The sequence below is a fragment of the Pyxicephalus adspersus genome, chromosome 6 (genome assembly GCF_032062135.1).
Source record: "Pyxicephalus adspersus chromosome 6, UCB_Pads_2.0, whole genome shotgun sequence".
Taxonomy (NCBI): domain Eukaryota; kingdom Metazoa; phylum Chordata; class Amphibia; order Anura; family Pyxicephalidae; genus Pyxicephalus; species Pyxicephalus adspersus.
Window position 1 is genome coordinate 76,488,081 of NC_092863.1, and position 27,974 is coordinate 76,516,054.

Consider the following 27,974-nt stretch of genomic DNA (forward strand, 5'->3'; position numbering starts at 1 on the left):
AATGGAACATGAGTGATCATGAGTGACTTTCAACAAGAAATGTGTACTGTAGTCTTCTTTATGGAAAAATAAGACATCCCCTGAAAATAAGACCCAGGGCATATTTTGGCATTTCAAAAAATATAAGAGAGTGCCTTATAATCGGGGAAACAGGGTAGATGTATGAAGTGGACAAGCTCCTAAAGTGTTTAGACAAATATCCACCCCATAAGACAATTTAGATTTGATAAAGATGTGGGTAATCCTTGGCAGTCTGCAATTACATGCAACATGGGATGGTAAGTCTCTATGATTGATAGTAGTGATAGCTTCTAATGCACTTAGTGTTGGCAAATTTTGTATAGTAAAGGAGTTTGAACAACTTAGCAAGACTTGAGGTAAGCCTGGAGTTTATCTTTAGGATAAAACAATAAAATAACTTCTCTTAAACTGAAGCTCTTTGTGTGCCCTAAAATGCATGCAAAACCATTTAAAATAACACATAATATATAAAATATAATGCAAACCAAACGCCTTTTTATTAAACTAAAAGTATTTGTGATAGAGAAGGACATAAGATGCGAGGTTAGCAGGTTTATCAGATTCTGTAGGAGCAATTATTGGACTATGCTTTAAACACTCCTAGCATCTGGAGAGCACAACATGACATGACAACGTATTCATTTTTGTTTCACATTCCACTTCAGTCCAGTAGACATGACTGATCTGGCTGATTAATGTATTTTGAAGCTGCAAATATTGACACCAGCAATGTGTTATTTGCAGTATTGGAATCTGACACCGCTGAAATGCTATAAATATGCTAGTTGATGCTGGCTCTTCTCTTACCATGGATGTATAAATGATATTAAACACAAATTTACACAGCCATTAAAAAAAGCATGTTTTATTATTTTCAGATTTAACATATTATTAAAAGAACGTTTAATATAATAGTTTGGCAGCAGGCTTGACCCACATTTTGGCTTTTTTGTTTGGGATACTGACCAGGGATAAACAAGTTCCTTAACCTCCCTAACGTTCATATTCCTTTAAAATTTCCATGCAAAAAGTGTTACTTTTTTTTGCATGGAAATTTTACATTGTAGGCTTTAACTCTTAAGCATAACACACCAGAATATGTCCAATATTTAATAAATTTTATAATCAACTTTAAAAATACCACCTGCACCGACGTCACTGGGAAACCCCGAAGATCATCTGCATTTGCCGGCTGGAGATCGGAAGAAAGGGAAGTGTCCCCAGGACCTGCAAGGACCACCAGGACGACGAGGGACAACAACGGAACAAGGCAAGTGGGGTTTTTTTGAGGTTAAAGCTACCCCCAGTGTGACTTGGTATTACCGATATTTGCAGATAAAATCCACCCTGAGTCACACTCGGGATTACCCCTAGGGGGGGTTAAATAAAATTTATGAACTTGAATCAGCTTTAGTCCAAACCAGCCTGGGTTCTTGAGTGTGAAGAAAAAAGGGACACTGCTGCCTCGCCTCGAACAAACATCTTGTTTTGGTGGGGAAAAACAGTTTAAGGTCCACAGATTTCCACCTAGAACTGAATTGCTGGTAAAGATGTAAAATATAAACTATAATATATGTGTGTGTATGTGTTTGCATATATGCTGTACCATAATTAAAAGTGGGCATAATTTTAAAAACTTAACATATGTTGTTTAAATTCCACTTGTTGGTAAAATAACTTTCTCTGTACAAAGGTACTACCAAACCTGGTTTTCATTACTAGAATTTGTGCCATTGTTGAACCAAACGCTTAAATCCTCTTTCCCTAGTGCACTGCTGTATCCACTTCTTCACATTCACTTTTATCTGATCTGTGTCATCAATTTGGTGCTAGAGATGTGTGGTTCAATGGTGAATCATTTCTAGATTCTTGTTCAACCTCTTTTTATGTGGTCAATTTACTGCTGATTGGTAATGGCATGGCTACCTTCCACAAAATCAATAAGAATGACTCTTAAAATTCCACAAAAAACGGCCACCCTGACTTTCTCTGCTGATTTGTGCCTCTTAAGCATGTTAGGCTTCGGAGAGGAGGTGTCTTCTTTTGCTTCAGAAATATTCCTCCATACACTACACCACCAGCAGCCTAAACTGTTAATACAGTCATGCTTGATCCATGTTTTTTATGTGGTTGTCCAATTAGTTTTTTTGAGTTAATTTTGGCTTTTATTCACTGACCTCTGACATGAACAACACATTGTTGTTTACGGGATAATTTTTCTTTTTTTAACCCACCTGTCATTAACAACCATGCCACGTTTGTAGTAATTCAAATCAACTTTCTACCCTAACCTTATGCCTGGTTTGAACTTCAGCAGGTTTTCTTGAGTTTCTGCCAAGTGATTGGCCAATAGATATTTCCTCAACTAGCATATGAACCTAAGGTGTGGCCTGTGTAAGTGAGATGTATAATCATTGATTTTATAAAAACACAAAACCAGTTGGTATTTAAAACAGGCAATTAAGTTTTCTCCTTTAAACAAAGTGAGTTCAATGATCATTGGCCTTAGCTAAAACCTTTTCAAATGTAATAGCGTAGGCACTGTGTCTTTAATGAAAAGTTTGGTGTGTCAGTCACAGAACTGAACAGTTAAGAGTCAAGCAGATCCTTCTCTCACAAATGCACAAACTGTCCAAAAAATGCATAAAGGTATTCATTGACATAAATTGGTCTGTACAACGGTATTGTGCCTTGGTATTGTCAAAATGGTACAATTGGACAGCTAGCATCTTTAAACAAGTAGTCACCCATGAATGGCATTAAACAAAATGTAATTAGTGTACTTTGTGTTATAGAATCTGTTTGCTTTGGCCACGGATGATGAGCCAGAAGTTCGGAAAAATGTTTGCCGGGCACTTGTCATGCTGCTTGAAGTACGGATGGACCGCCTGTTTCCTCACATGCACAACATAGTTGAGGTTAGTTTTCATTTTACTGGACTTTAATATTAATCATATATTTTATGGCTGTAAATATATTGCTTTCTAGGATCTCTGTCCAAGAGAAAAACTGTCGGCAAGAATTTGCCATGAAAACATATGTTTGTTTGCAAGTGTTCAGTTCTAAATCTGTAAATACCTGTAAACAAAATTTATCATATGGGACACACTTATTCAAGAAGCTAATTTCCTTTTGAGATTTTGTTTTGTTTCCTACTCTGATGGGTTCATATGGGTTTAGGTGGCTTCAAAAGTTTTTTTGTTGGTCACTTCTCCCCCCAGCCGTTTGAATGAACAGGTGGAGCAGCAGCACCTAGATTAGATTATCCCTTGGCTTTCTCCTGTAAACTCTGCTCACAGTATTAGAATGAGAAAACAAAGGACCTCTTACAGGAAGCCTTGACATTGAGCCCAGTCATAGTGAGGCAAGAAAAATTTTTTTTCATCGAAATATGTTTTGCCGGTATATGGGGGATTAGAACTTACCAGGTATACACTTCAAGAACTGTAAGCAAATTACTACTACTGGTTTTTAGATCTTTCAATTCAACCTGTTGGTGGTCTGTTAATGGCAGGGCTAAAACATAAGCTGATCTAATGAAGTGATATTTCATTCATTTCTGTGCCAACTTTTGTTTTTTTGTTTGTTTTTAAAAGATGCTTTCAAATATGTTGATCCTTATTGTAGTTCTCAGCCTTACCATCACAGCATTATGGCTGGTAGGTAAGCTTAAAGCTGAATTGAGCTTTATCAATTCACACCTTCCTTACTAACAGGTGTAAGAAATGTGGTTAGAGAGTTGGAGCCTTTATCTATTGGGTGCTGCTATGTGTTTGGAGCCTTGGGGTTACCATAACTATATACGAGCTTTCATATAGAGGATAGGGGACAGCACATTTTTCTGGTTATGTCTTGTGAACAAATTCAGGTTGTGCTTTACTGGGTAACTTTACATAATTTGTGTTTTGTAGTCTTTCTAATGTGCTTTATTTATCTCTTACTCTACCTTGACACCAGTACATGCTCCAGAGAACACAGGACCATGATGAAAATGTGGCCTTAGAGGCTTGCGAGTTTTGGCTAACTCTAGCTGAGCAGTCCATTTGCAAAGAAGTACTCTGTCAGCATCTTGCTAAGTAAGTGACTTTAACAAAACAAAATATGTTTACATATTTGATGTATTAGTTCACTTTAAATACTGTTTGTGGTGTATGATGTAAAGTAAATTACATACTGGTTTCGTACCGATTTTTCAACTGGAGAAATCTCACTTCTGGTGTACCTGCACTTGGCAACATCATGTTGCCCACATGTACAAATAAGTGAACTTTTGTGCTTGTGCTCTAATGTAAAGGGACTCAAAAACACATTGTAGTAAAAGCCTAACAGCCTTAAGTGTGTGGGTTGTTAAAGATGTTACAGTGCAGAGACCTCCAGTGTCTTTTGGAATCCAGAATGTGATTTAGTATGCCAACATCTAGTTAAAAGAACAATTATCTTCGTAAAAACCTATAAATTATAGATATTTGTTATTTTACATTTAATTGGTGCTTTCCCTGATTGAAATCACTTGTAAAGTTAATCTTTATCTTCAGTAATGTTTTTAATTGCTATGCTTTTTTCCCCTTAGATTGATACCAGTATTGGTGAATGGGATGAAATATTCAGAAATTGATATCATCTTACTTAAGGTGAGTGAGCCATAATGAGATTTCCCTGCGGTTTTCCATGCTGTAAGTTGTAACCGTCCTATGTTTCATGATTGCTTTCTAGGGTGATGTAGAAGAAGATGAAGCTGTGCCTGACAGTGAGCAGGATATCCGGCCTAGGTTTCACAGATCACGAACGGTGGCCCAGGCCCATGAAGAGGATGGAATTGAGGAAGATGATGAGGATGAAGATGACCTTGACGATGATGATACAATATCTGACTGGAATATAAGTGAGTTGGGTATATTTTAACATTGAAAACACTAAGGAAATCTAACATGTTAAACCATAAGCAACACTACAATGTAAATACCAGAATGCATTGTTTTGCTAATTAGTTATACTCTTTTATTTCATTTAAATTGTGCAAATAAAATGCACCACCACAACAAATTAGGGTTATAAGTAAAGGATGAAGCTAAAAAAAAATGTACTGGATGTGGTCCTTGGCAACTCAAACACAGCTTTAATAAAAGAGTTGTCTGCAAACAGATTATACTTCATCTACAAACGCAAGCTACCGTGCAAACCCTATGAAAACATGCTCCAGATATACAGCCACCTTCTCTGGTCCTGTGGTAATTTTGGAATGCATTGAAGGAAAGACATAAGCTGTCCTGTAGTTTGACATATGTGATGTTATGAGTGTACATTAAAGTAAGCAAATGGCATAGCTTAAAATTTGGGAAGGTACTAGTAATTCTTAAGTGCTTCTGCCTAGACAGTACTTTCTTCAAGGAAGGCCTTGCAGAAACTACAATTTTCCTTCCTCAGTTGGGACATGTTTCTGGCATCAAATTTAAAATAAGCATTTATCGGAAAAACAAAATATCCGTTTCAACATTTTGATGTGTTGTCCTTGTACTTTGTTTACATATAGTGGTCCCCAGAAATGTAGTGTTTAACAGTGTTTGTGTGACACAATATGACATACATTATTTGAGTCGAGCACTTTTGCACGTTTTCCCATGGCTAACTCCTTGCCAGCTGTTCAAGCAGCACAGCAGCTTTGGTTCAAAAAGAATCTGTCTACAAATTTGGCAGCTGGTGGCAGTGAGCAGGATTGCTGGATTTTATATTAAGTTATTAGGGAAAAAGGCCTTGTGAGATGACAATAATTGTTTTTTGAGTGAGACAATCCTGCCTCGGTCCACACTTAAAATATGTGAACCATGTTATGAAATAAATGACTACTGTTATATAGAGCTATAGATATATTTACCTTCAGTGACCTAAAACCACATTGTTCAAATGAGTGCCATTGATTGAAACTATTTTTCATACTTTTCACTTCTTTACCTAATATGTTTTTTCTCCCTTTCAGGGAAATGTTCAGCTGCAGCTCTTGACATGCTTGCTAATGTGTTTCGGGAAGAGCTTCTGCCACACATCTTGCCTCTGTTAAAAGAACTACTTTTCCATCCAGAATGGGTAGTCAAGGAGTCTGGAATCCTTGTTCTTGGAGCTATTGCAGAGGGTAAATATTCTCTATCACCTTCTTAAAAGTAGCAAGTGGGACACATCCTATGGGTCACAGCTATGTAATTCTATACTATAGTTGTCTAACTGCTATGTATAACTTTTTGGGGGCAGCACACTGCTTATGTAGGGGGGGGGGGGGGGGGGGGGGAATATAGAACCATGGGTAAAACCATTTGACTGTTGGGCAGTGCCATTTTAATAACTCCCCAAATTGTAATATATATACTAATTACACATATTATCAAACTAAGTTTTGTGTATGGAACTGTACAAAAGTGTGTAATTTAGGTAGTGTTTTAATTTTTGTTGGGGTTGAAATTTGCATAAACCATAGACCCCACTGATCATGGGAGTACTTCTTATCTTTTTGAATTAGAGAAATAAAGGAAAAAATACAATATTTTTTTAGCTGGTGATAAAATATAATACAGTTAATGGTTTGTAAATGTTTTGTGTTTTAGGTTGCATGCAGGGTATGATTCCTTACCTCCCTGAGCTGATCCCCCATCTTATTCAGTGCCTTTCTGATAAGAAGGCTCTTGTGCGTTCCATTACTTGCTGGACCCTTAGCCGCTATGCACACTGGGTAGTCAGCCAGCCGGCAGATATGTATTTAAAGCCATTAATGACAGAGCTGCTAAAACGCATCCTTGACAGTAACAAACGAGTGCAAGAAGCTGCTTGCAGGTAAGTTTGTGTGTACTTTGTTTTTTGTTTTTTTATGCTGTTAAGTTTAAAGCTTTCTTGCTGTCTTACATTTTTACCTTAGTTGAGTTTTAAATGTGTTAAGAAAATGCAGATGGCACACTTTATTTATTTATTTTTGAGCTTTAGTTTGTACTTAAGCTATATATAAAAGCCACCATTTCTATTGCATGTGAAAGTGATGTAACTAACAACTGCTTTGATCACTTTCATCATGTGGGGAAGCCCTGCTGCTAAAACTTCAAACAAGCTCAGGTTCCTTTTGCAAACACACATTTGTCTTAACCAATGGCTGTCGCAACAAATGCCACTTGTTTAGGAGAGAGATGGCCATGCATAGGTACTGTCGTTGCTCCCCTTTCCATGTGAAAATGCCAGTAACCTGGCTGAAATTAGGACAGGTATTTAGTCAAGTATGTTTTACTTGCTGCTTGCTTTTTCTCTAGGTTGTTGATTTATAAAATTCTGGTGAATGTGAAACAGCTGGACAACCAAGACTGTTAGGAGGCATTTCACACTGGCTCTCCATGCTTAACGTTGTGAGAGGCATATTTAAATGGCTCTAGTACCCGAATGTTAAGATCTAAATCAAATGACAGATGCCAGATGTGTAGTGCCATTTGATTTTATACTGTGTGAAATGCTTAAGTAAATGCAAGCTGTATTCCTAAATAAATGAACTGTAGTATAATTGTCCTGATGTGTTTAAAATGATTTTATTCATTTTTGTATTCCTTCAGTGCCTTTGCTACTTTAGAAGAGGAGGCTTGTACGGAGCTTGTTCCCTACTTGGCTTACATCCTGGACACATTGGTCTTTGCATTCAGTAAATACCAGCACAAAAACCTTCTCATCCTTTATGATGCTATAGGAACTTTAGCCGATTCTGTTGGACATCACTTAAATAAACCTGTGAGTACATACCTAACCACCTACCTATCGGCTTTTTCCTGTCCTTTTAATATAGACAATGAAATTCAGTAACAAGGAATTGTTGAAACAACATAATACCAAGTTAGAATATTATACAACAGTTTTACCTTTTTAGGTCTGTGATTTTAAAGGCCTTTATATTAAAGTATAATTTTCTTAGTTACAAGGAATTATGTAAACTATTGTTGAATAAAGTTCTGTCAACTTGAAGCTGAGATCATGCAGTATGTGGTTGCTTTAACCTGCAGAGAAACCTCATAAGCAGGGCTTTGTGCTTATACGATCTCTTCTGCATCTAAATGAAAATCCTGACGAGTATTCAGCTAATCTAATGTATTTTATTAAAACCAAGCAGAATAGATGTTACCTAACTGAAATATCTACTTTTTTTCATAGGAGTATATTCAGATGTTGATGCCTCCACTTATTCAGAAATGGAATGTTTTAAAGGATGAAGACAAAGATCTTTTCCCTTTACTTGAGGTAAGTTCTTCTGAGTTTAGCGTCCTGGTTAAGGCTAAACTGGTTCATTTTGACTTCCTTGGCATTCATTCTTTTTATTTAGAGATCTTAAGTTTAATGGATCTTGACTGTGATGGTTAGAGATTGTATCTTTCGTGGTCATTTCAGAAATAAGGAAGTAATATAACCAGTCAATAGTTCTACAACACTTTACTGCAGTTCAAAGTTTCAAAGTACCTTGGAAGATTTGATAGATGGGAAAAGGTTGTAATGCTTGTCTTTCACTGTAATTGAGACCTGGTTAGAGCTTTGCTTTCACTTCTTGTTCTGATAAAGAGCAAATAAAGAAACATTATAACATGGACATTTGACAGTGGTTCAATACAGTTATTCCACTTTTAACAATTTACCTTCCCACTGATGGCTCACCCTTATGACCCGCTCTCCAACAAGTAAACTGTACAAGAACTATACAGTGTACAGCATCGCTGTGGCTTTCCTCCTATCTTCTGAGCTCCATCCATTGTTCTGGGTAGTGATCATCTCACTTCTTCTTTGATCTGGTTCCTGCAGGTTGTTGGTCATTGTGTTGTTAAAGCATGCTGTAGACTGGCTCTTTATGCTCACATGAAGTTGGCTTACTGACCAAAAATGTAACATAATATAATAGGAAGTTAATAGGAAGGACAGATACTTCTTGGTTATCCACTAATGAAAAGCAGCTGTATTTGTCTCTGTTGGATCTTACAAAAGTCTGCCCACACTTTGTTTGGTCAAATAAAAAATATCTAATAGACTGTGAATAAAGGTATAAGAATAACCGGGTATTACACTACTGCAACTGAAACTAAGAAAACTTTTTCAGTTTCAATTAACTTTTGTGCACTACAAAAAGCATCAGCTCACATTGTGACTTTCTCTGCAATGTCTCTGAAAAAAAGACGTATGCTTCTTGGGTTTTTGTTCTTGTTCTTTCTCATTTTGTATATTGCCTTACTATGTTTACTATTTGCAGTATTGTTCAAAAAAATCCTTTACATGGTCTAGTTTTTATTACAAAACTGCTTAATAATTGAAAGGTTGCAAGGAACAAAAGTTGTGCTGCAAAAAAATTTGTCAATTTTTATCCTATTACTTTTTGAATTCACATTAGTTTGCAAAAAAAAGAAAAAAATATAAACTTCCATTTAAATATATGGTGATTGTGCTGGAAACTTTGTGTTGTATTTGTTTCAGAAATATTTTTTCTTTGTAAACTTTGCTTTAAAAAGTTAGTTACCGCGAATATCTACCTGAAAAAAAGATGTCAAGCAAAGCAGTCAAGGTACTTCAAATACTCTTTATAAAAGTCATCTTTAGTAAAATATTTTTTACCTTTCAGTGCCTATCTTCCGTTGCTACTGCACTTCAGTCTGGTTTCTTACCGTACTGTGAACCTGTATACCAGCGTTGTGTGAACTTGGTACAAAAGACTCTTCAACAAGCAATGGTAATGTTTTATTATTATAAAAGTACTCCTGATGATGTAAAAGCTGTCTTTGCTACAGTGTTACCTTATCTCAATTTAGAACTGCTTCACAGATATTCGTTTCACAATGCAAATTTATTTCAATGAAAAAGGGTATTAAAATATCATTGTTAGCTATGTTACAGTGCACACCCTTTGCTTTCCAAGATGTCTATATAAATATGGGGCAATTTTAACATACTGCAGTCTTGTTTTCTATGAGTTCTCTTCATTTGACCTGAAGTTGGAAATCCAATTTAATAAATATGCCTCCATGTTTATATTCGTGTGTGTGTGTCTAGGTGTTTCTAGTGAAAGTATACCTCATGCCACAACATAGCACATGTCACAATATACAAGACGCCTTCTGTCAAACTTTTGAACAGCTTTTAAATAAATTAGAATGCCATTTGAGAGCAAAGTCATTTTTTCATCAGTACTGGACTGCATTTTATTTTAATTAAATGGCTGCAAATTCAGATAGACATTTCAAAATCAAGTAAGGACTTCAAAAAAGCTGCCTGATTATAGTGCAGAGGAAGACACAAATATATTAATGGCCATTGTTTTTAAGTGAAATTATTCAGCAAACTCATAAACATGCAATAGTCAGCCTATGCAGTATGTAGATATAATAGTAATATGTTTGTCAATTAGTACTACCCCCTAATATTGTCAGTTTAGGAAAAGACATATTTATATAGAACTATAAAAAGTAGTGACGTTTTTGATTTCAGATGCACAATGCTCAGCCGGACCAGTATGAGTCTCCAGATAAAGATTTCATGATTGTGGCACTAGATCTTCTAAGCGGGTTGGCGGAAGGGCTTGGTGGTAGTATTGAACAGCTTGTGGCTCGGAGCAATATCCTGACTCTTATGTACCAGTGTATGCAGGTAAGTTATCTGCCTGTAACAATACAGTAAAATGCAATTAGCTGGTTGTTAAAGGGAAGTTAGCCAATTGTATATTTTGGCCTCCTAACTCTTTCTTTGTTTTTCTAGGATAAGATGCCAGAGGTTAGGCAGAGTTCTTTTGCATTATTGGGAGACTTGACTAAGGCATGCTTTCAACATGTCAAATCATGCATTGGTACGTATGTTAGCTCTATTTTGCTTTAAGAATATACTCGCCATTCCTGCACCTGTATTTTCGATCTTGGCTCCTAAAAAGATATTCCTGCTAAAAATGGTAATCACAACCAGGAATCTGGCACTGGAATTAATAAGTGCTGAAGATTTTCTAGTTTACTAAGTTTTTAAGGAGATCAAAGTAAATTTGTCCCTATACCACTGCTCTTATATTTTTGTGGCAGCCACTTTAACATTACAATGTTTTAATAATTTGTTTACATCTGCATTTTTATTATATCAATCATTTTTTTTTCTCTTTGTAGCGGATTTCATGCCCATCTTAGGAACAAATTTAAACCCTGAATTAATTTCTGTATGCAACAATGCTACCTGGGCAATTGGTGAAATTTCTATACAAATGGGTAAGTTTTTATTTTATTATTGAGAAAGAGGTGTAAACTTGACTGCTGTTATCATGTACAAAAATTTGCTGCAATATTTCATGTGTTTGTTGCTTCCAGTGTGTATGCACACATCCTTTAAAAGTTGTGGGCAGTGTTGGCAGCCCTTTCATTTAAATGAGCTGCATAAAATATAAATGTAAATAATTGTGTAAACTGACTCTAAAACGTTCCCACTATGCTAATCTTCCACTAAATTTGCCTTTGAAATATGAAACCATGCTAATCTCATGCATGCACAGTGAAATCAGCACCCCCCCCCCCCCCCCCTTCCCCATTTACAACAGGATACGCCACCCGATCTTACGCCTGCACAGTGCAGGATCGGGTGAAGTAGCCAGAAGAAGGATGAAGACGGTGGCAGGGTGAAGGAGGATTACAGGCTGCTCCGGTCCCCCAACAAACGCCTTCAGAAAAAGACATTTCCAGAAGCTATAGTATGCTTCTTTATACCCGCCTTTTTAGCGTTCCACACTAAGGTAGCAGATGTGGACCTTGAGTAGCGTTTGATCCATCTGCTCACACTTTTTCTTTATGTAGAGAAAAATTGATCTCTTCTGCACTTCAGATTCTTCAGTCTGTTTAGATTGCTTGCCTTTTGGAAGCTGAAAAGGCAGGTGCATGTTCATTTAATTTTTTTGCCTCATGTTTAGTTCTGTGATTGACAATTTTTGCATGCCTTGAAATTGTACGTAGAGAACCTGACTGTCTTTTTGTAAATGCCAAGTTCATCAGCTAGCTGCAAGTTAATGACATTTTTTCAGTATGCATGTGCAAGTTTTTTTCCAAAACAATTGATAAATGGCCGTAGTTCCTGTGGCTGTTGACACAAGTTTTTTTTTGTGCAGTACACGCAGCAATCATGAATTTAAAAAGAAAGATTACCTTTTCCATATACATTATTATCTAGGACGCTATACATTACATACATGTTAAACATTTTTGTGGTCCCCATGTTTTGTAGTTTAATTACCTTTTCATCATGTCAATGGCTTGGTATATATTGATTTCCTCTAAAGGATGACCGTGTTATTTATTCTGAAATAAACCTAATGCAGTGTTGTCATCTTGTGAAGTGAGGTTTTAAGCCATGTGGTTCATAGGCTTAAATGTGTTTGTCACATAAAGTTAATCTGCGGCCAACAGTTTAAAGCCATTACTGCAACCATTTTTTCCAATGGCTATTTGGGGGAAGAAAGGTTTAAACCATTTAAATAAACTCTCACTAGTAGTGGTATCTATCACAACTGACTCTATTACGTCGTCTAGCTGATATTCATAACCTGTTTTGGACTGACTAATGAATGTTTCAAAACAACCATATTTTCTATTAACTTGTTTAATTTATTTTTGTTTTATTTACGTATTTGATTTTGTATGTTGTATTTTGTTTAACTTTTTTTTAGTCTTCCAGAAGTAGTATTGTAATTATGAATACAATAGCGTGTGTAGTAACTATGAAGCCTGTTTTTGTTTTGTAGGAATTGAAATGCAGCCTTATGTTCCAATGGTGTTGCACCAACTTGTAGAAATCATTAACAAACCCAACACGCCAAAGACTCTCTTAGAGAACACAGGTACCACTTGCCAGCTGTTTTGAAGAGGGAGTAGAATTTAGTTTTCTTTAACATGTGGGAGTTTTCTGCTTGCTGAACTCATAACACTTCAAATGCCAAAATGTGTACAATACACAGATATTTTTTTTTCCTTCCTCACATTGTAAAATGCTACAGCCAAGGGACAATATAAAGCACTTTTTCACTATATTGTGAAATATACTGTATTATTTGTTTTACCTACTCCATATGACCAAAACTTTTTTTTCCCCATTCCCTAAAAACAGTTTCATCTCTAACACTTAAATGTGTATAAAATGACTTTATATCTCCCCCATTAGGGATTGCTGAACATGCCATAGTAAAGATTGCTGACTTTAAATTGATGTGCTGTAAAAATAAATAATAAAAAAAAACATTGTGGAAGAAGAAATACTATAATATAGCAGGTGCCTTTAAATGTCTACCATCTGATTACTTTGCACAAACTTTGTCTTTTATTTTATACAAAAACTGGATAAAAATGTTAAATTTCTTTTATTACTTGAAATGCTGGTTTGATAAAATACACAAATGTTCAACTACCAACTTTTTATTGTACAGGTCCTCTGCTCTTGGAAAATGTCAAAGGTTTTGCTGTGGGGTTGGTGTTGAGCAATTTTTAGGCTGACAGAGAGTGATTCAAGCTCAACTCCAGCCCCATCCCCACCCAAATATTATTTTGAACATTTTAGGGGTATAAATCAAATCTGTCAGGCTTTTCATTTCAAAGTATATAATCCTTGGGGAGGTTTTACCTTTCTGTTAATATAATTAAAGTGATATATTTTCTTTGCTCTCCTCTCCTAACTTATTCTGATAGTATAGGAAGTAGTTATGAAAAGCAATTTAAAAAAATGGCTTTAGAGTTTGGCTTTTCAGAGCCACAGAATTTTTAAAATTGGTTTTGCCTTACTTTTTAAACTCTGCTGTAACGAACTGTATTTCACATTTTAGCATCTTAATAAATGTTAGTATTAAATGCTGATCAGAAAACTTCCACATTTACAACTGAATGAATTTTTTGCAGTGCAATTACATTTTAAGAATACCTGTGTATACGGAAACTTAATGTCCGTTACAGCAGGGTCATTTTTGGCCTGTGAGTTATGTGTCATTGGGAACGCGGTGCATAGTAGAAATACATTTTTCCTAACTATAGAAGTGAAATTGGTCAGTATTTACAGCACATATTATAAGGCTCATAAAATATTGTAATTTTGTTTAGTTATTGTTTGTATTTTCTTTTTATAAATGTTGAATGTGATGTGCTTTTTGGCTAAAAGTTCATTGTGGGATAATGAAATATAATAAGCCTGAACTTTAGAGCTCTGTAGAAGAGTAGTTGTAAAACTCTAACATGCCACTAGGCTTTGGCCCTACATTTTCTGGATGAAGTAAATATTCAAATGCAGGATGCAACATTTATATAGGTTAAACTATCTTTATACATAATTTAATCCTGAGCGTAAAGCAAACTACAGGATCACTTGTAGACGCAGCACATTCTATGCATGTATACTTTCTGTCAAAAGCCTCAGTCTTCATAGCTTCTGCAGACATTCAGTACTTTTGAATGTTTTCAGTTCCTGTGTCTGCTGTCTACTTCTACACCACTGCAAATGTCGACAGAAGGCACCAAATTTTTTTCTAGTGGAGCAGATATCCATCACACCCAGAAATGTCCAAAGAGCGGTAATATTAGTACCCAGCTAGTCACCTTTTTCTAGAGTAAAAGTAGCTCACAACAACTTGTTGTACTTGAGCAGCCAGGGTTCCTTACAGATACAATTTTACAACTTCAGCTCTGTAACAAGGTGTAGACAGTATACATTGACTCCAGTGATCTCTGGCATTTTTGGGGCACAGAGGTTCTGCAAATGCTGAGCAGTGTAAAAAGACAAGTTTACAGGCTTTTGGCATTACTGTAAGTTTGTGAATCTGGTTTTACTTTAATGTGGGAAAGTAAAACTGCCACACTTTTTTTTTTTTAGAGGAGAAAATTGGCCAGTTGGTGTGTGAAATACAAAAACAATCTAGAAAGGCAACTTAGACCATGTAAACATTTGGATACTGTTTTATAGTTTGTTCTTTTATCTAAGTATCTTTTAGGAAATTTTGCTTTTTGACTTATAAATACAACAGGAAGTAAGACGATCTCCAAAGTGGATGCTGTCCCCATTGGAAGATATCCCCTCCAAGAGTGGCAATCATGTTTTTGTACCTGAAGGTCAAGAGGACAAATATCAATGTTTTAAATGGGAGTCCCACATTGAGCTTTTAAACTGAAAGAACATCATTCGCTTTTAATTGCATGCTGTCATCAGACTGTTCACAAATGCCTGTTTATTGGGAATGTTGCATAGTTTGTGTCACCTGGACATAGGTTTTGTTTTATGCTGCTTCTATACAGATCTTGCTGAGTTTTTAGTATTTGTTTACTTTTGCTTACAAAGTTTTTAAATTACTTCCAGCATCCCCTCTCATTTCTCTTGTCTGAACAAATAAATCATCCATAATGAGAGTACACCTAAAATCCACCAATGGAAAAAAAACGCTATGCTGATTAAATAATTTCCTTCCTCTTGTGCTTAGGGTTAGATGTTACATTGCACAGCACTTCTAACTACCGGTTATACTTTATTATCCTGGCTATATATTTACTATGTCTCTAGAAATAATGTATGGCTTTTGATAATGTTGGTAGTTTTATGTTCATTGAATAATATATAATGTGCGAGGTGAACGTACACAACTGGGAGGACAGTTTTACTTGTCATGCAGCACATGCAAGATGTTTAGGACAATGTGACCAGACCAGACTGAGGTCTGAACATGTATTCTCTTTTCCGGTAGGGGTCAATTTAACACCCAGCAGCCCGTTTAGTGTCCCAAGTCTATCAGTATAATTTTGCCTCACAAAGTAACCCCAATAATATTTAATTTTAACTACAGTGAAATTACAAACTTATCAGATCTCCTCAGTTTATTTTCTGTAAACTACAGCAAATGCCCTCTTTATTGTGATGATTGACTGTGGGGGTTGATGAAATCTAAATCATGAAAGCATCTCAGGCTGATGCTACTTCTTGATAAAATAAGGTACAGTGAGTGTTGTCCCCTTAGGATAGGAAACATGTTACTGGTGGGTATACCAACTGATGATAAAACAACCTGAAAAATGAATTGTAGTCACGTTTGGTAAGCTGCTACTTAGATACATTTTTTTTTTGTTTTGGGGTTTGGATATGTTTTAACGCTTCAGCCTTAAGTTTTTGTCTTATTCTAACACAAAAAAAAATCCCAAGTCAGAAAAGTCAAGAATGGTTGAGATGACCTGGCCGGTTTATTTTAGCAGGTGTCTGTTTTAAAGCTGTGTTTTGTCATGAAAGCTTGTCTTTACTGGCTTCTTCCAGGTGCCTGCACAAAATAGTGGTTATACTATAGGCTACTTGTTGTCTATTCATCCAGAAATGAAGATGAGCCTGGGTCATAACTGATTTTTGTGTGTTTTGATATCTATATTTATTATAAGTGTATGTATTAAACAGCATAAGATTTTTTGTTTGGAAAATGCGATGGATCCTAATTTTTGTCCTGTAGGACAGAGACATTGTGGTTCAAACAATTGCATTTATATTATATTATACATTGCCTAGTCCTACCTACAACATGGGGCACATGATCCTTCAGCCTTAATGACATTTGATAAAGGTAGCCTCAAACTAAATGGCATATGCTGTTTAGTATACTTATATACAAAGAAACACATGTTCCCAAAATGAAATTGAGCCCAGCTGTTTTTTTGTCTTTCTTTTGCTTCCGTTAGGATTTCTGTCTGCTCTTATATTGACTATCTTTTGATTCCTTATTGCCTCTTTGTATATTAGGCCTCCATGTGCTTGTTAAGTTTAACTCTAGCAAAAGCTTGAGTTAAAAAAAAAAAAAAAAAAGAAATCTTTGCTGAATCTTCATATTGGCCTTGGTTGGGGGCGTTGGGTTGCTCAATCCTCTCCAGACTTCAATAATGGCAAAACGGCTACATTGCATGTGTTGTAAAAGGCGATGATGTTTCCTTATCACAGGGATAATAAGACTGCCGTGGTTAGGCATTCTGTTCAATTATCAATCCCAAATTAAATGACTTGAATGTGTATTTCATCGATTGGATGTTTTTGTCTAATTGATTGAAAATGATCCATAGTGCATTCTTAGCTTTATTAGATTTTATAAGCAAATAAATCTGGCCTTAAAAATGAGAATTTAGCTTATGTATTCTGATGAGCACAGTAGGCTCTGTGTTTTAGGTGTTCTCTCATATTTCCTTCCCTTCCTTGTTCCCCTTCCCCTCCCCTCCAATCCTCTAACCTTTTTCAGATGGTTTGCCATGTGTCACTACCTTTGCCAAGGCAGTGCTCATAAACTACACTAGTGATATCTTATGTTTATTATCATACACAAATTCTGTTTTCTGTTTCTGAGTTATTTGTTGTTTTTTTCTTTATTTTTTCTCCTCCCCCCCTCATTTGCTCATGTCTTGGTTGGCGTTTGGTGGTGTATAACCGTGATTGCGTTGCCTTAGCAATAACAATTGGTCGTCTTGGTTACGTTTGTCCTCAAGAGGTGGCCCCCATGCTACAGCAGTTTATAAGACCCTGGTGTGTATTCTTCAATCTTTTTTTAATTCATTTCTCTTCATGTTTTATTTTACAAATCACATCTTTAGATTTTTTTTAATTTTTTTGTCAGTTATTACATGATCCTGAGTCATTTGTCAGCCATGTGACTAATCTTGTCCTAGGTTTCGTCATTTTTTTTTTCTATTTCCTTTTTCTTTTTTTTATTTATTTATTTAAACTTTGTCATTGTAAACTGTTACCTATTTCTTTGTTGTGGCTAACTAATTGATGATGCATGGGAGCATGGGATAAGATTGTCACATGCTTGCTGTGTCTAGAGCTTTGTATATCCAGTATACCTGTTGTCTAGACATTGGAGGGGGTTATTTTTGGAACCTTTCCTCTTTAACTAGAACCAGTGATCTACTTTTTTTTTTTTTTTTTATACAGGTTGACATTCAAAAATCCGGCAAAACAAAACGGACCTGAGAAGTGCCGGATTTTCAAAAACTCCGGATTTTTTACGGTTACATATGCAGTATAGTATTTAAAAGAAAATGACTACCTGTACAGTTCTTTAAATGGATGCTGAATCCATAATGGGGCTATATTGCAGCAAGTAAATGAGAGGGAATGAGCAGGAAAGCACATGCAAGCAGGAACCAACAGCTTATTCTGGAGTACAGCGCCATCAAAACATAAACGGCGCCTCTAGAAAACAGTGTAAATTTTAAAATGATCACTGAAATCCATGCCGGAAATCTGAAGGAACAGAATTATCGATGGCCGGAGTTTTGAATGTCAACCTGTGTGTGTATAAATATATTAAAATAAAAAGCTTTTTAGCAGCTCTCTTCCATGCATAAACTACAGGTATACTTAAAGCGGCATCAATTGTGAATTGATAGAAATGATGCATGCACATACTCTGCACGCCAATGAATTATGTCTTCCTATACAGTAGTTACATTGGCGAAATTATTTTTTTGTGGTTTGATATACAGTAGAATAAACTTTTTTTTCTACATCAATTATATGCTACATTAAATATGGCAATGTCCTGTATTGTGGGGACTTTTAAACTTGTTGTGTTAAAAAGAAAAAAAAAAAAAAGTGATTAAAAATGTGGCTATACACAGGCAGATGGGGATTTGCCATAGATTGCTCCTCTTCTATGTCGGGCAGATTCGTGTACAACAGATTTGACCATTAATATTGATGGCCAGTTATGATAAATACAATTGGGGGCCACATATAGTCGACCGAGCCAATGAAAGTCGCTTAAAGGCCACAGGTGCCAAATCACATCTTGAAATGGCTTCCAGCAGGTAAAGGTTCGTGGTAGCTGACATATGATGTGCCAGTAAATGCCAGAGAAGGTGTTAAACTAGCCAACTCTGCAGAATTGCAGAACGTGTAAACATTGTAATAATCACAGATATTAGAAAATTGTTATCACTCTTTTCTTTTTATTAAGCTGATGTATGTTTTATTTTCCATAAAAAAGAGCAGCTGGCACCAAAGTACCACATCAAATTTCTCTTAACAGTTTAATGCTTCTCTATTTTTTCGTGTTCTGGTAAAGCGAAGAGTGGTATAACTTGTCTGGGATTTCCTTAGGTGTACTTCATTACGGAACATCCGGGACAATGAAGAGAAGGATTCTGCTTTTCGTGGAATTTGTACTATGATCAGTGTTAATCCTGGAGGTGTAGTTCAGGTAAGATGTACAATGTTATATCTTAGGGATGTGATTCCTTGGTGTTATGTAAAATGATGGCTTTTTTCATTGGAGAATGATTTCTGCAATTGTAGGGTAGAAACCATATTTACCTAAATATTTTGCAGGTGCAGCTAGATGAATAATGTAGCAGTTGGTTAAAAAAATCCATTTTTTTGTTGTTTACTTTTGTGCTTGTTTTGTACTTTAGTGATTTTCTCAGCTGTATTAATAAAGATGAAACCACTGTAAAGTGACTAATGCAGTTCTTGAATTTTGATCTCATGTTTGTCGTTTTCAGGATTTTATATTTTTCTGTGATGCAGTTGCATCATGGATTAATCCAAAGGAAGATCTTCGAGACATGTTCTATAAGGTACAGCACGTACTGCCAGTTTCATTCTGTTACTGTAACTAATACATTCTAGTACAGAGAGGGAGGACTATATAGGGATTCCAAAGTTGTTGTAGATGCTGAAAATTTAATTTTTACGAAGAATGTATTTTTTGAATCTCTGACTTTTTTAATGGGAAGGAAAATTGGCATTTTATACTGGATATATTGTAAAAACATAATTTCTGTGTTTTCAGGTCAGAGAAATGGTCTTAATTTTTGCATAGTAATATAATACCAGAGTTCTTGGTGCATGTCTCTAGATCACTTGCAATTTTGTTTTTTTAAACCTGAACTAAAGTTCCACTTTTAAAAGTACATGATCAGGGAGGATATTGTTGAAGAAAGACGCAGGCCATGTCTCTTCTGCACTAATCCCTCCTACCGGCCAGATCACTTCGGGTGTCTGTCAAAAAAAGCTAAGCTGTGCTCTAATTGGCGGCATACCTGACAATCCTGGCTTCCCCTGCGCATGTTATTAATAAACTCCAGCTAGCATGCATGGGAGTTAATCATCCCAGCCCAACCATTCAAGATGACTAAAGATAGTCTTCTGGGAGAGAAGAAGAAAGAAGATTGTGGTGCCCTGCAACAGATAGGGGACAATTGAATATAGCGAGTTTAGTTCCACTGCTCTGGGCTTGCCATGTATGAGTAGCTTCAGACAGCATGGGAAATGTTATGATGTTCTAGTTTCTCCAAGTTGGAGGTATAATACAGAATATCATATTTCTGGATATTTAATTATAGATAATGTAGGGAGCTTGCTTGAAATGTTTTTATTTATCACTAATCATTTATGAATAATCCTTTAGCTGTCACTGGTAAATTGAGCTGCTTGCTTATTTGACATCATATGTTTTTCGCTTTGTAGATTCTTCACGGATTTAAAAACCAAGTAGGGGATGAAAATTGGAGACGCTTCTCAGACCAGTTTCCGCTTCCCCTTAAAGAACGTCTTGCAGCATACTATGGAGTTTAACCTAGATGTACTCTAGCTGCAGTCTCACCGTTAGGGGTAAGTAGCATTGCAGTAAAACAGTATGTAAAAACCTTTCTGAGAGAAACACAAATTCCCATTTTAGTCCTCTCCTTTCCTTTGTGAAAGTGATAGGTGCATGGTTAACCTCTTAAGTCTAAACTGAAACAAATATGCAGCTAAGAATTAATCAGCACAAGTGTTCTAGGTTAGCAGTGCATAAAGTATGAACCCTTTTTGCAGCTATAGCCGTTACCATCCATTGTGGTCTAACATTTCCATTTTTTTCTGGATAAATGCTCAACAGTTTATTTGTAAGAGGTGAACATACAAATATAGTTTTATTTTACATATAAATAAAAAGAAGAAAGCGTTCAGGCAGGCTGTGTGATTGAAATTAATTGGTTGTTACAATTACCTCTAGGATATGTTTGTCTTGTCCTCTACTTTTATGCAAGGGTTATCGTTATCTTTATTCTGTGTATGAATATGTGGTAATGCAGACCCAAAATAATACCTATTTTTTTCTTTCTTCCCTTTAGGTCCTTCAGTCTGGGAGACAGCGGGGGAGCCTCTGCACCCAGGGAAAAAGCTACCCTTTAAGAGGGGGGAAGGGCAAACCAGTAGGGTACACAGTACAATCCCAAAGCCTACTGGGAGGGGCGGGAGGGAGGTGTTGCCGTCACTGTATTAAGTCGATGTTGGGAAACGTTTAAACCGTCTGGAGCCTTTGTGGGTGGAAATATGTCTCCTTTACAATTCTGCACTGGATGTGAAGAAGCAAATTCTCATCGCCAAACAGCACATTCTGGTATTTTGGGAATTGTACTTAGGGTACATTTATAATTGAACTCTAGAGGGTTAAGTAAGAAGAAACTAATTTTTGCACACTTAAAAGGAAATCTAAGAATGGGGGATTATAGCAGTAAATGGCATTTATTTTAAAGCAAAAAGGTTGCCTAACTATCCCACTAATTGGGAATTTTCTGTGTTTGCATGTTAATGAAGACATAAATAGATGAAGTTGGCAAAGTTAAACACAGCTTGCTGCGTGTATTAAGAGCAGATAATTGCAGTCTGCACTTCAATGCCTGTGAAATAAGTTAAAGATCTACTGCATAAATTGATGTCCACCAAAATGCCAAATTTAGTATTTTGTTTTCTTTATATTATTTATTTTTTTTTTCTACAGGAGGGGAAGGAACAAGTAAAAAAGAAACTCCTTATTTTAGTTTACTAAGAACCTTTAATATAAGTATATATTTTTTTAAGAATCACTCCTTTGCTGAACGATAATTTGCAATTTGTTTTCCTTTTTGCAGCAAAAATTAAACAGTACACCAAGGCAAATTGTTTCTTCCAGTTTAGAGGAGACCATGAAATGCTTTGCACCAGTGTCATGAGGGTTTTCCTTCTCCCAGGGCATGCAGTCCAGGATTCTTGTAGTGGTTAAGAATTAATAAATTTAGCGGGGTTAAGTTTGTATCACATAGTAAGTTAGGCCAACAATATCTGTATGCGCCTTTTTTTTTTTTTTTTTTTTTTTCGGTTTATCCATTAAGTTTCACCCTGCATCCATAGTGTCTGTTTTTAGTATCATAGTTAATTGCTTTAAGTGCTATGAAATACGGTTATACCTTAGCCCTTTTGTCTGTCAGCAGGGCCTACTGCAAATCTCATTGATGGGGAAGGGAGGGATAAATGAAAAAATCTCCAGCATCTGTTAGGGGGGGAAAATATGCATCGTATAGCAACACAATGTGGAAAGCTGGTTGACTTGTGCAAAAACCTGTTTGCCTTTGTGCTATCGGTGTGATGTGCTTTCTGCATGATTAAGTACTAGTGATTACTAAAAGTTACACAGAGTAAGATCAGTTTAGATGGCGCATACTGAAACTATAGACGACAAGTTAATTGCTATAATTTAGTATACATTGACACTTCACAACATATTACCCATCATAAGTTCTTTTTCTTATGTTCTTTGTCAAAGCATGATCATAAAGCATTGATTTTGTAGATGTGATGCAGGGTATCTGCACTGTATCAATGGCGCATGTTGGTGGCCCTTTGTACCCTAAGCAGAATTATTTAGGGGTGCAAGTTAAATAGCTACAGAATGAATGTTGGGTTGTGGTTCCCCTTTATATCCCCCAATTAATTTGTTCAGCTCTTATGTTGCTTTTTTTTCCTTCACTTGTATTCCTGTGAATAAACCCTTATTAAGTTAACCTTTTTATTTTTCTTTCCATGTGTATTTTCTTATGTACTGTGAATGTGAAAACTTTAACTGGCACTCTAACAGAAGTGTCAATGTCAAAGTGCAAGTCTTTAATAATAATTCAAGTCGCCTCAAAGGTATCCCATGATGATAAAGAAATTTAACCGACTTAAACTCTGCGGGTCAGAGCCGAAACAGTCACTTTTCCCCTTTTGGTGCAAATAATAAAAACTTTCAAAGTTAAGCCATACCCATTTTTATTAGAATATTTTCTTTGCCCCTGTACTCGTTTTGAAATTTAATAACAATCAATTTTGTAATAATTTGCATGGTTTTATTAATATTGTTTTCAATCAATGGTAAAGGACGACGGGTAGACTTGGTGGCAGATTATTGTTAAGAGAAAATATACAGCGCGCTTACTGAGCTCCGCTTAGTTTTTCCTAAAAGGCGATGAAGTAATTTTTCATATTTATTAAAACCTCCAGTATCATGTAAAAAAAAAAAAAAAAGTAATTAATTTGTTTAAATAATGGTAAATGCCAGCAATCAGGGTTGGTAAAGTTCCTAATATTGTTACTTGTAATACTTAATTCTTCCAAGGTATTTGATCAGATAAATTGTAATTTTTTTGCTCTCCAACTTTTTTGTCCATAAAACTAAAAATGTTGCAGAAGTTCTTTGGTTATCTCATCCTCTCTTTAATGGGCAGCACTCACCATTTTTATTATCCCCCCTTACATTACAAGTACATTTGCAGTAATCATTAATGTAGTACCGTCTACTTAATTGCTGTGCTTAATGTAGATCTCCAGTTGTGACAAAGCAAATATGACTTCTAATTTGTCATTTATTAGCCAGTATGTATATAGCGCTGACGAATTACGCAGCGCTTTACAAAGTCCTATCACAATTTTTGAGTGAAAGCTGATTATACCCTGCCTGCATGTTTTTTGGGATGTGGGAGGAAATGGGAGTAACCGTAGGAAACCCATGCAGACACAGACTTCTTGAGAAAGAGTCCTGGCTGGCACAGAAACCCGTGACTTAGTGCTGCAAAGGCCAGAGTGCTAACTACAGAGCCCAACCGTTCTGCCCATAATGTATAAAAATGTATTTCTAGTGATCCTTTTTTCTGGAAGCTGCCAACATATAAACTATGATAAAACCATTCAACTGCAAAATTGATAAATTGTAACCAAAACGAGTTGTTTTTTTTTGGATTTTTAACCTTTCACCTGAAAGCCATGTTTGACGCTGTAATGCCAGTCTATCCGTCTTGATGGTCACAGAAGACAGGGTTGCCTTTTATGATTACTTTTTTTTTTTTTTTTTTTAATGTTAATAGTACTTTGATTCTTGCATCATGGGATATTTAAAAGCATCTTACTATTGTGGTCTCGTCTTGACAGTTTTTGAATGTCAGTGGAATGTTTATAGAATTGTGGGTCTTTGTCTTGTTACATTCCAGTGTTTTCTGCCTCTTGGCATGCTAAAAGCACGGCTTACAACTGTCTGTCTTTCACACTGAATAAAAGTGCTGTTAGAGTGCTAAACTACAGAAATAGCCGCTGCTATGTGATGTAGATTCTCTACTTGAATATTTTTATGTTGTAGAAACCTCAGGAGGTCTGTGTTTACTGTTTTTATATCTACCTTCTCTTTCCTGTTTGAGCTTCCCTGTTTTGAAGGACTCTAACAATGATCAAAACTGCCCATCAACCTAAGTTGGTAACAGAAAGTGATCACTTTTAAATCACACACTTTTCAGTTGTCATGTAGGATGGACCACTATTGGGAATCTAACTTCTGTGCTTCATTTAAAGGCTGAGGCCATCCACAGATGAATTATGGTTGGGTTCTGGTGTGTTGAATCATCTCCAGGTTTTTAACATCTCATTGGGGTGCAGCAGCGTGTTCACCCCAAATAACAAAGCCTTCTCACTTTTGCCATTGCAAAATCAATTGGTATAGCCATTCTCTGTAAAAGTAGGCATTTCATTTTTGAAGGACCTGACCTCCAAATAGTGCAGTATCTGCAGTGGTTGACAGATGTATGAACTGATCTCCCATGGCATGTAAGAACCCAAGAGATAACCAGATTGGAACACAATGTAAAAATTGGAAGTGTTTCAGTAAGAGATTTGGGTTAATTCTTACATTGGATCATATTTACAGAAAGGAATTACTTGTCATTTAAGCTAAACAACATAAGCAATTGTTGGCTTACCCAGTAGTTGCCAATCATGGAATTTTGTCTTGTATTAGAGAATTCAACTTTTTTAAATTTGTTATAAAATGGCTGCTTTTATTATGCATGTTCAGCATGTACTTTGTAGTCAGCAGCAAAGTAATGATACAAACCTTGTCAATTACACACAATATATATATATAATAAATATATATATATATATATATATATATATATATATATATATATATATATATATATATATATATTGGAACCTACAGAAGCATAATTTGAATGTAGCATTTTATTAAACAGAATTTATTGTATGGGTTCAGATATTGGCAGGATAGCCTTGCAAAGAATTTATCAATGACTTATGATGCCAACCTGTACACACAGCTGCCAGTGAAAGAACTAGTGGAAATGTTTACAGCTGTAGGTAAACCCAGGGGCTGCGTTCTGGTTATTGGCTTAATGTCATATGTGAGCCTCTGTCATCAGTTTGTAAACCAAACCCAAGATTGTGAAACTGAAATAATGCTATAAACCATTTAAAAATTAATACTTCAATTGAGTACATAAACTGTTACATGAAATGCATGCATTAAAAAAAGTATTGATAAGACATTGGTACTGAGAAATGGGAAATCGGGCCCTCATATAGAAAACAAACTACACTGCAGCTCAGCGTTTTCATTAATAAAGCAACTTCTGCAACCCCTGGCCTTCACTGGGGTCTGCCTATAATGAACTTCAATTTTCTATATTGAAGAGCAGTTGTGTGCTGTAAACTATATAAAACAAATTAATTGTCTCTTATTGAAACTTACAAAAAAGGCCATTTAAAGGCCGCCTGATCTAAAGTGCCAATGAAGTTACAGGTTTTTGTTTTTTGTTTTTTTGTTTTTTGACAAATTACAAAATACTCAGGTAAAATATACATGCATGAATTGTTTTACCTGTAAACCTTTGCATTTCGGTCTATCTGGTCCTGAGTTTTACATGGCACAGCCAGTATGCAGAGCCGGGTTGTTAAATCTGAATTTAATGAAAATAAATGTAAGCAATTCATCACTGAGGTTCTAACCCTCAATTGGTTAGAACACTGACTGGTAAATTTCAATTGGTTGCTGTCTAATTAAAAAAATATTAATAAAAAATAACCTACAGCTGCTAGATGGCCACTGGAGGTGATTCCACAACATGAAAATAGAATGCGTGTATTGTGTGTAGTGTACTTCACAAACATCGATTTTGTCATTTGTGTAATCAGCGTGTCAAAAACCAGACAAGCATGTATCATTTCCAACTGTCATGTTAACACAGCTACTCTTCTCTATGTATTTATCTCTATTAAATGGGGGGGGGGGAAATATTCTAAGCCTTGGAAGTGGTTCTTGAAGTTTAGTTTTCTGGAGCCACATATATTTTGAGCTTTTAGGTGAATGTTACTAATTTATAAATCAAGAATGTTTTTCAAGATTCCCAGAAACCTGGTCTTTCTCAGGATCCGGAGGACAAATTTGAGGACCACTGCTTTGGGTGGGGATACTTACAGCACTAAATTTGGAATAGATAGCCATCAGTAATAGAATCTCTAGCACTGTGATTTCTGAACAGTTCAATCAGCCATGTGAGAAAACAATCAAATATGATATTTTTTTATAAAGCAATATGCACATATACATAAAGAAGAATTTGGGCTTGATGTTCCCGTGAAAACATCAAATTGATTGCTTTGTTTCAGGCGGATAAAATATCTTTCTGCTGACAACTTAGGTTGAGAGCATTTCTGAATGAAAGCTTTATACTCGATTTCTTTACTTTACCCTAGAGGATGTTAATTTTTAGACTCATGCTACGTAATACAGGTGTAGGGCAACCTGCGGCTGTCCAGCGTTGATGTTGCAACCACTAGGACTCACACATGTAGTGGCTGCTCAATAGCTGGAGAGCCAAAGGTTTCCTTTAGCCAGTCTATTCAACTGAGTGATATTTCTCAAGTTTGCCTATGAATATTGAACTACACTTTAAATAAAAGTTAAAAAGAATAAATACGGTTTTAGTTTTTGATAAGCTGCTGAATTTTAAACATTTTTGGGGCCACCAAATATTTTGGATCATGCAGAGAATATATATATTGTACTGTAGTAATTTTGTATTTACATTTGTATGATGTGATAATAGATGTGAATGTTAATCACTGCTTGGCTGTGTTAATAAAGTTGTTTAAGTACAAACTAGCATGTGTTTTTTTTTCTACATCTTCTTCAACCCTAAAAAAAGTATAGATCATATATTAAGATCAAAATGTAATGTAGTAAATGTTTTCTACTGAACATCTTTTCCATATTGCCCATTAGATGTTTATGTAATTTCTAAAAACAAAATATCTGTTTTCTCTTCAAAGTTACCCAGAGATGTAAATACCTTTGCCCTGCATGGTAAACTGTGCCATAAGCAGAAATAAGGGTGACCCACAGCTTTTATTGTAATATGTTTGTCTGGGATAAAAGGGTCCGATATTAGCAAATAAGTTCCATACTATGGGTACCTGGCTGCTTTAAAATACCGCAAAGGAGAGACAGCAGATTGGACCCTGGTTAAAGCTAAGTTTATCCTTACATTTTAAGTTTTTTTTTTTTTTACACTGGTCTCATGTTTGGGTGGAGGGGATTGGAGAAATTCAGAATATCTAAAAACTTCAATTGTCTTGCTTTCATCATAAAAGCTTTGAGCCAATAGGTATTTCACTTTCGTCCATATCTTCCCTTAAACTTGCCCTGATCCACCAACATGTAACATTACTCTGTTGCCAGCATTTAAAACTGTTCAAAGAGTTTTTTTCTCATTTAATTCATTAAATATCCTGTATAATTCATTGTGCATGTAAACTAGTCAACTCCCTGTTATCTGAACACCCACAGGGATTTGTAAATTCCGGAATATTGTAGTGTCTGG

At 35.8% G+C, this 27,974-nt stretch overlaps 1 protein-coding gene across 1 annotated transcript in view; it reads left to right on the forward strand.

Moving 5' to 3' along the window:
- TNPO1 (transportin 1) overlaps positions 1-27,253 on the forward strand; it is a 44,314-nt gene extending 17,061 nt beyond the window's left edge. The window contains exons 7-24 of the mRNA XM_072416243.1: positions 2,817-2,939; positions 3,979-4,097; positions 4,592-4,652; positions 4,735-4,903; positions 5,996-6,148; positions 6,615-6,840; positions 7,599-7,770; positions 8,188-8,274; positions 9,635-9,742; positions 10,498-10,656; positions 10,765-10,852; positions 11,157-11,255; positions 12,776-12,871; positions 17,472-17,547; positions 19,129-19,228; positions 19,530-19,604; positions 20,497-20,640; positions 21,144-27,253. Coding sequence (XP_072272344.1) covers positions 2,817-2,939; positions 3,979-4,097; positions 4,592-4,652; positions 4,735-4,903; positions 5,996-6,148; positions 6,615-6,840; positions 7,599-7,770; positions 8,188-8,274; positions 9,635-9,742; positions 10,498-10,656; positions 10,765-10,852; positions 11,157-11,255; positions 12,776-12,871; positions 17,472-17,547; positions 19,129-19,228; positions 19,530-19,604; positions 20,497-20,604 — 2,019 coding nt within the window. The 3' untranslated portion in view covers positions 20,605-20,640; positions 21,144-27,253. The remainder of the gene's footprint in view (positions 1-2,816; positions 2,940-3,978; positions 4,098-4,591; positions 4,653-4,734; positions 4,904-5,995; positions 6,149-6,614; positions 6,841-7,598; positions 7,771-8,187; positions 8,275-9,634; positions 9,743-10,497; positions 10,657-10,764; positions 10,853-11,156; positions 11,256-12,775; positions 12,872-17,471; positions 17,548-19,128; positions 19,229-19,529; positions 19,605-20,496; positions 20,641-21,143) is intronic.
- The last annotated feature ends 721 nt before the right edge of the window (positions 27,254-27,974 follow it).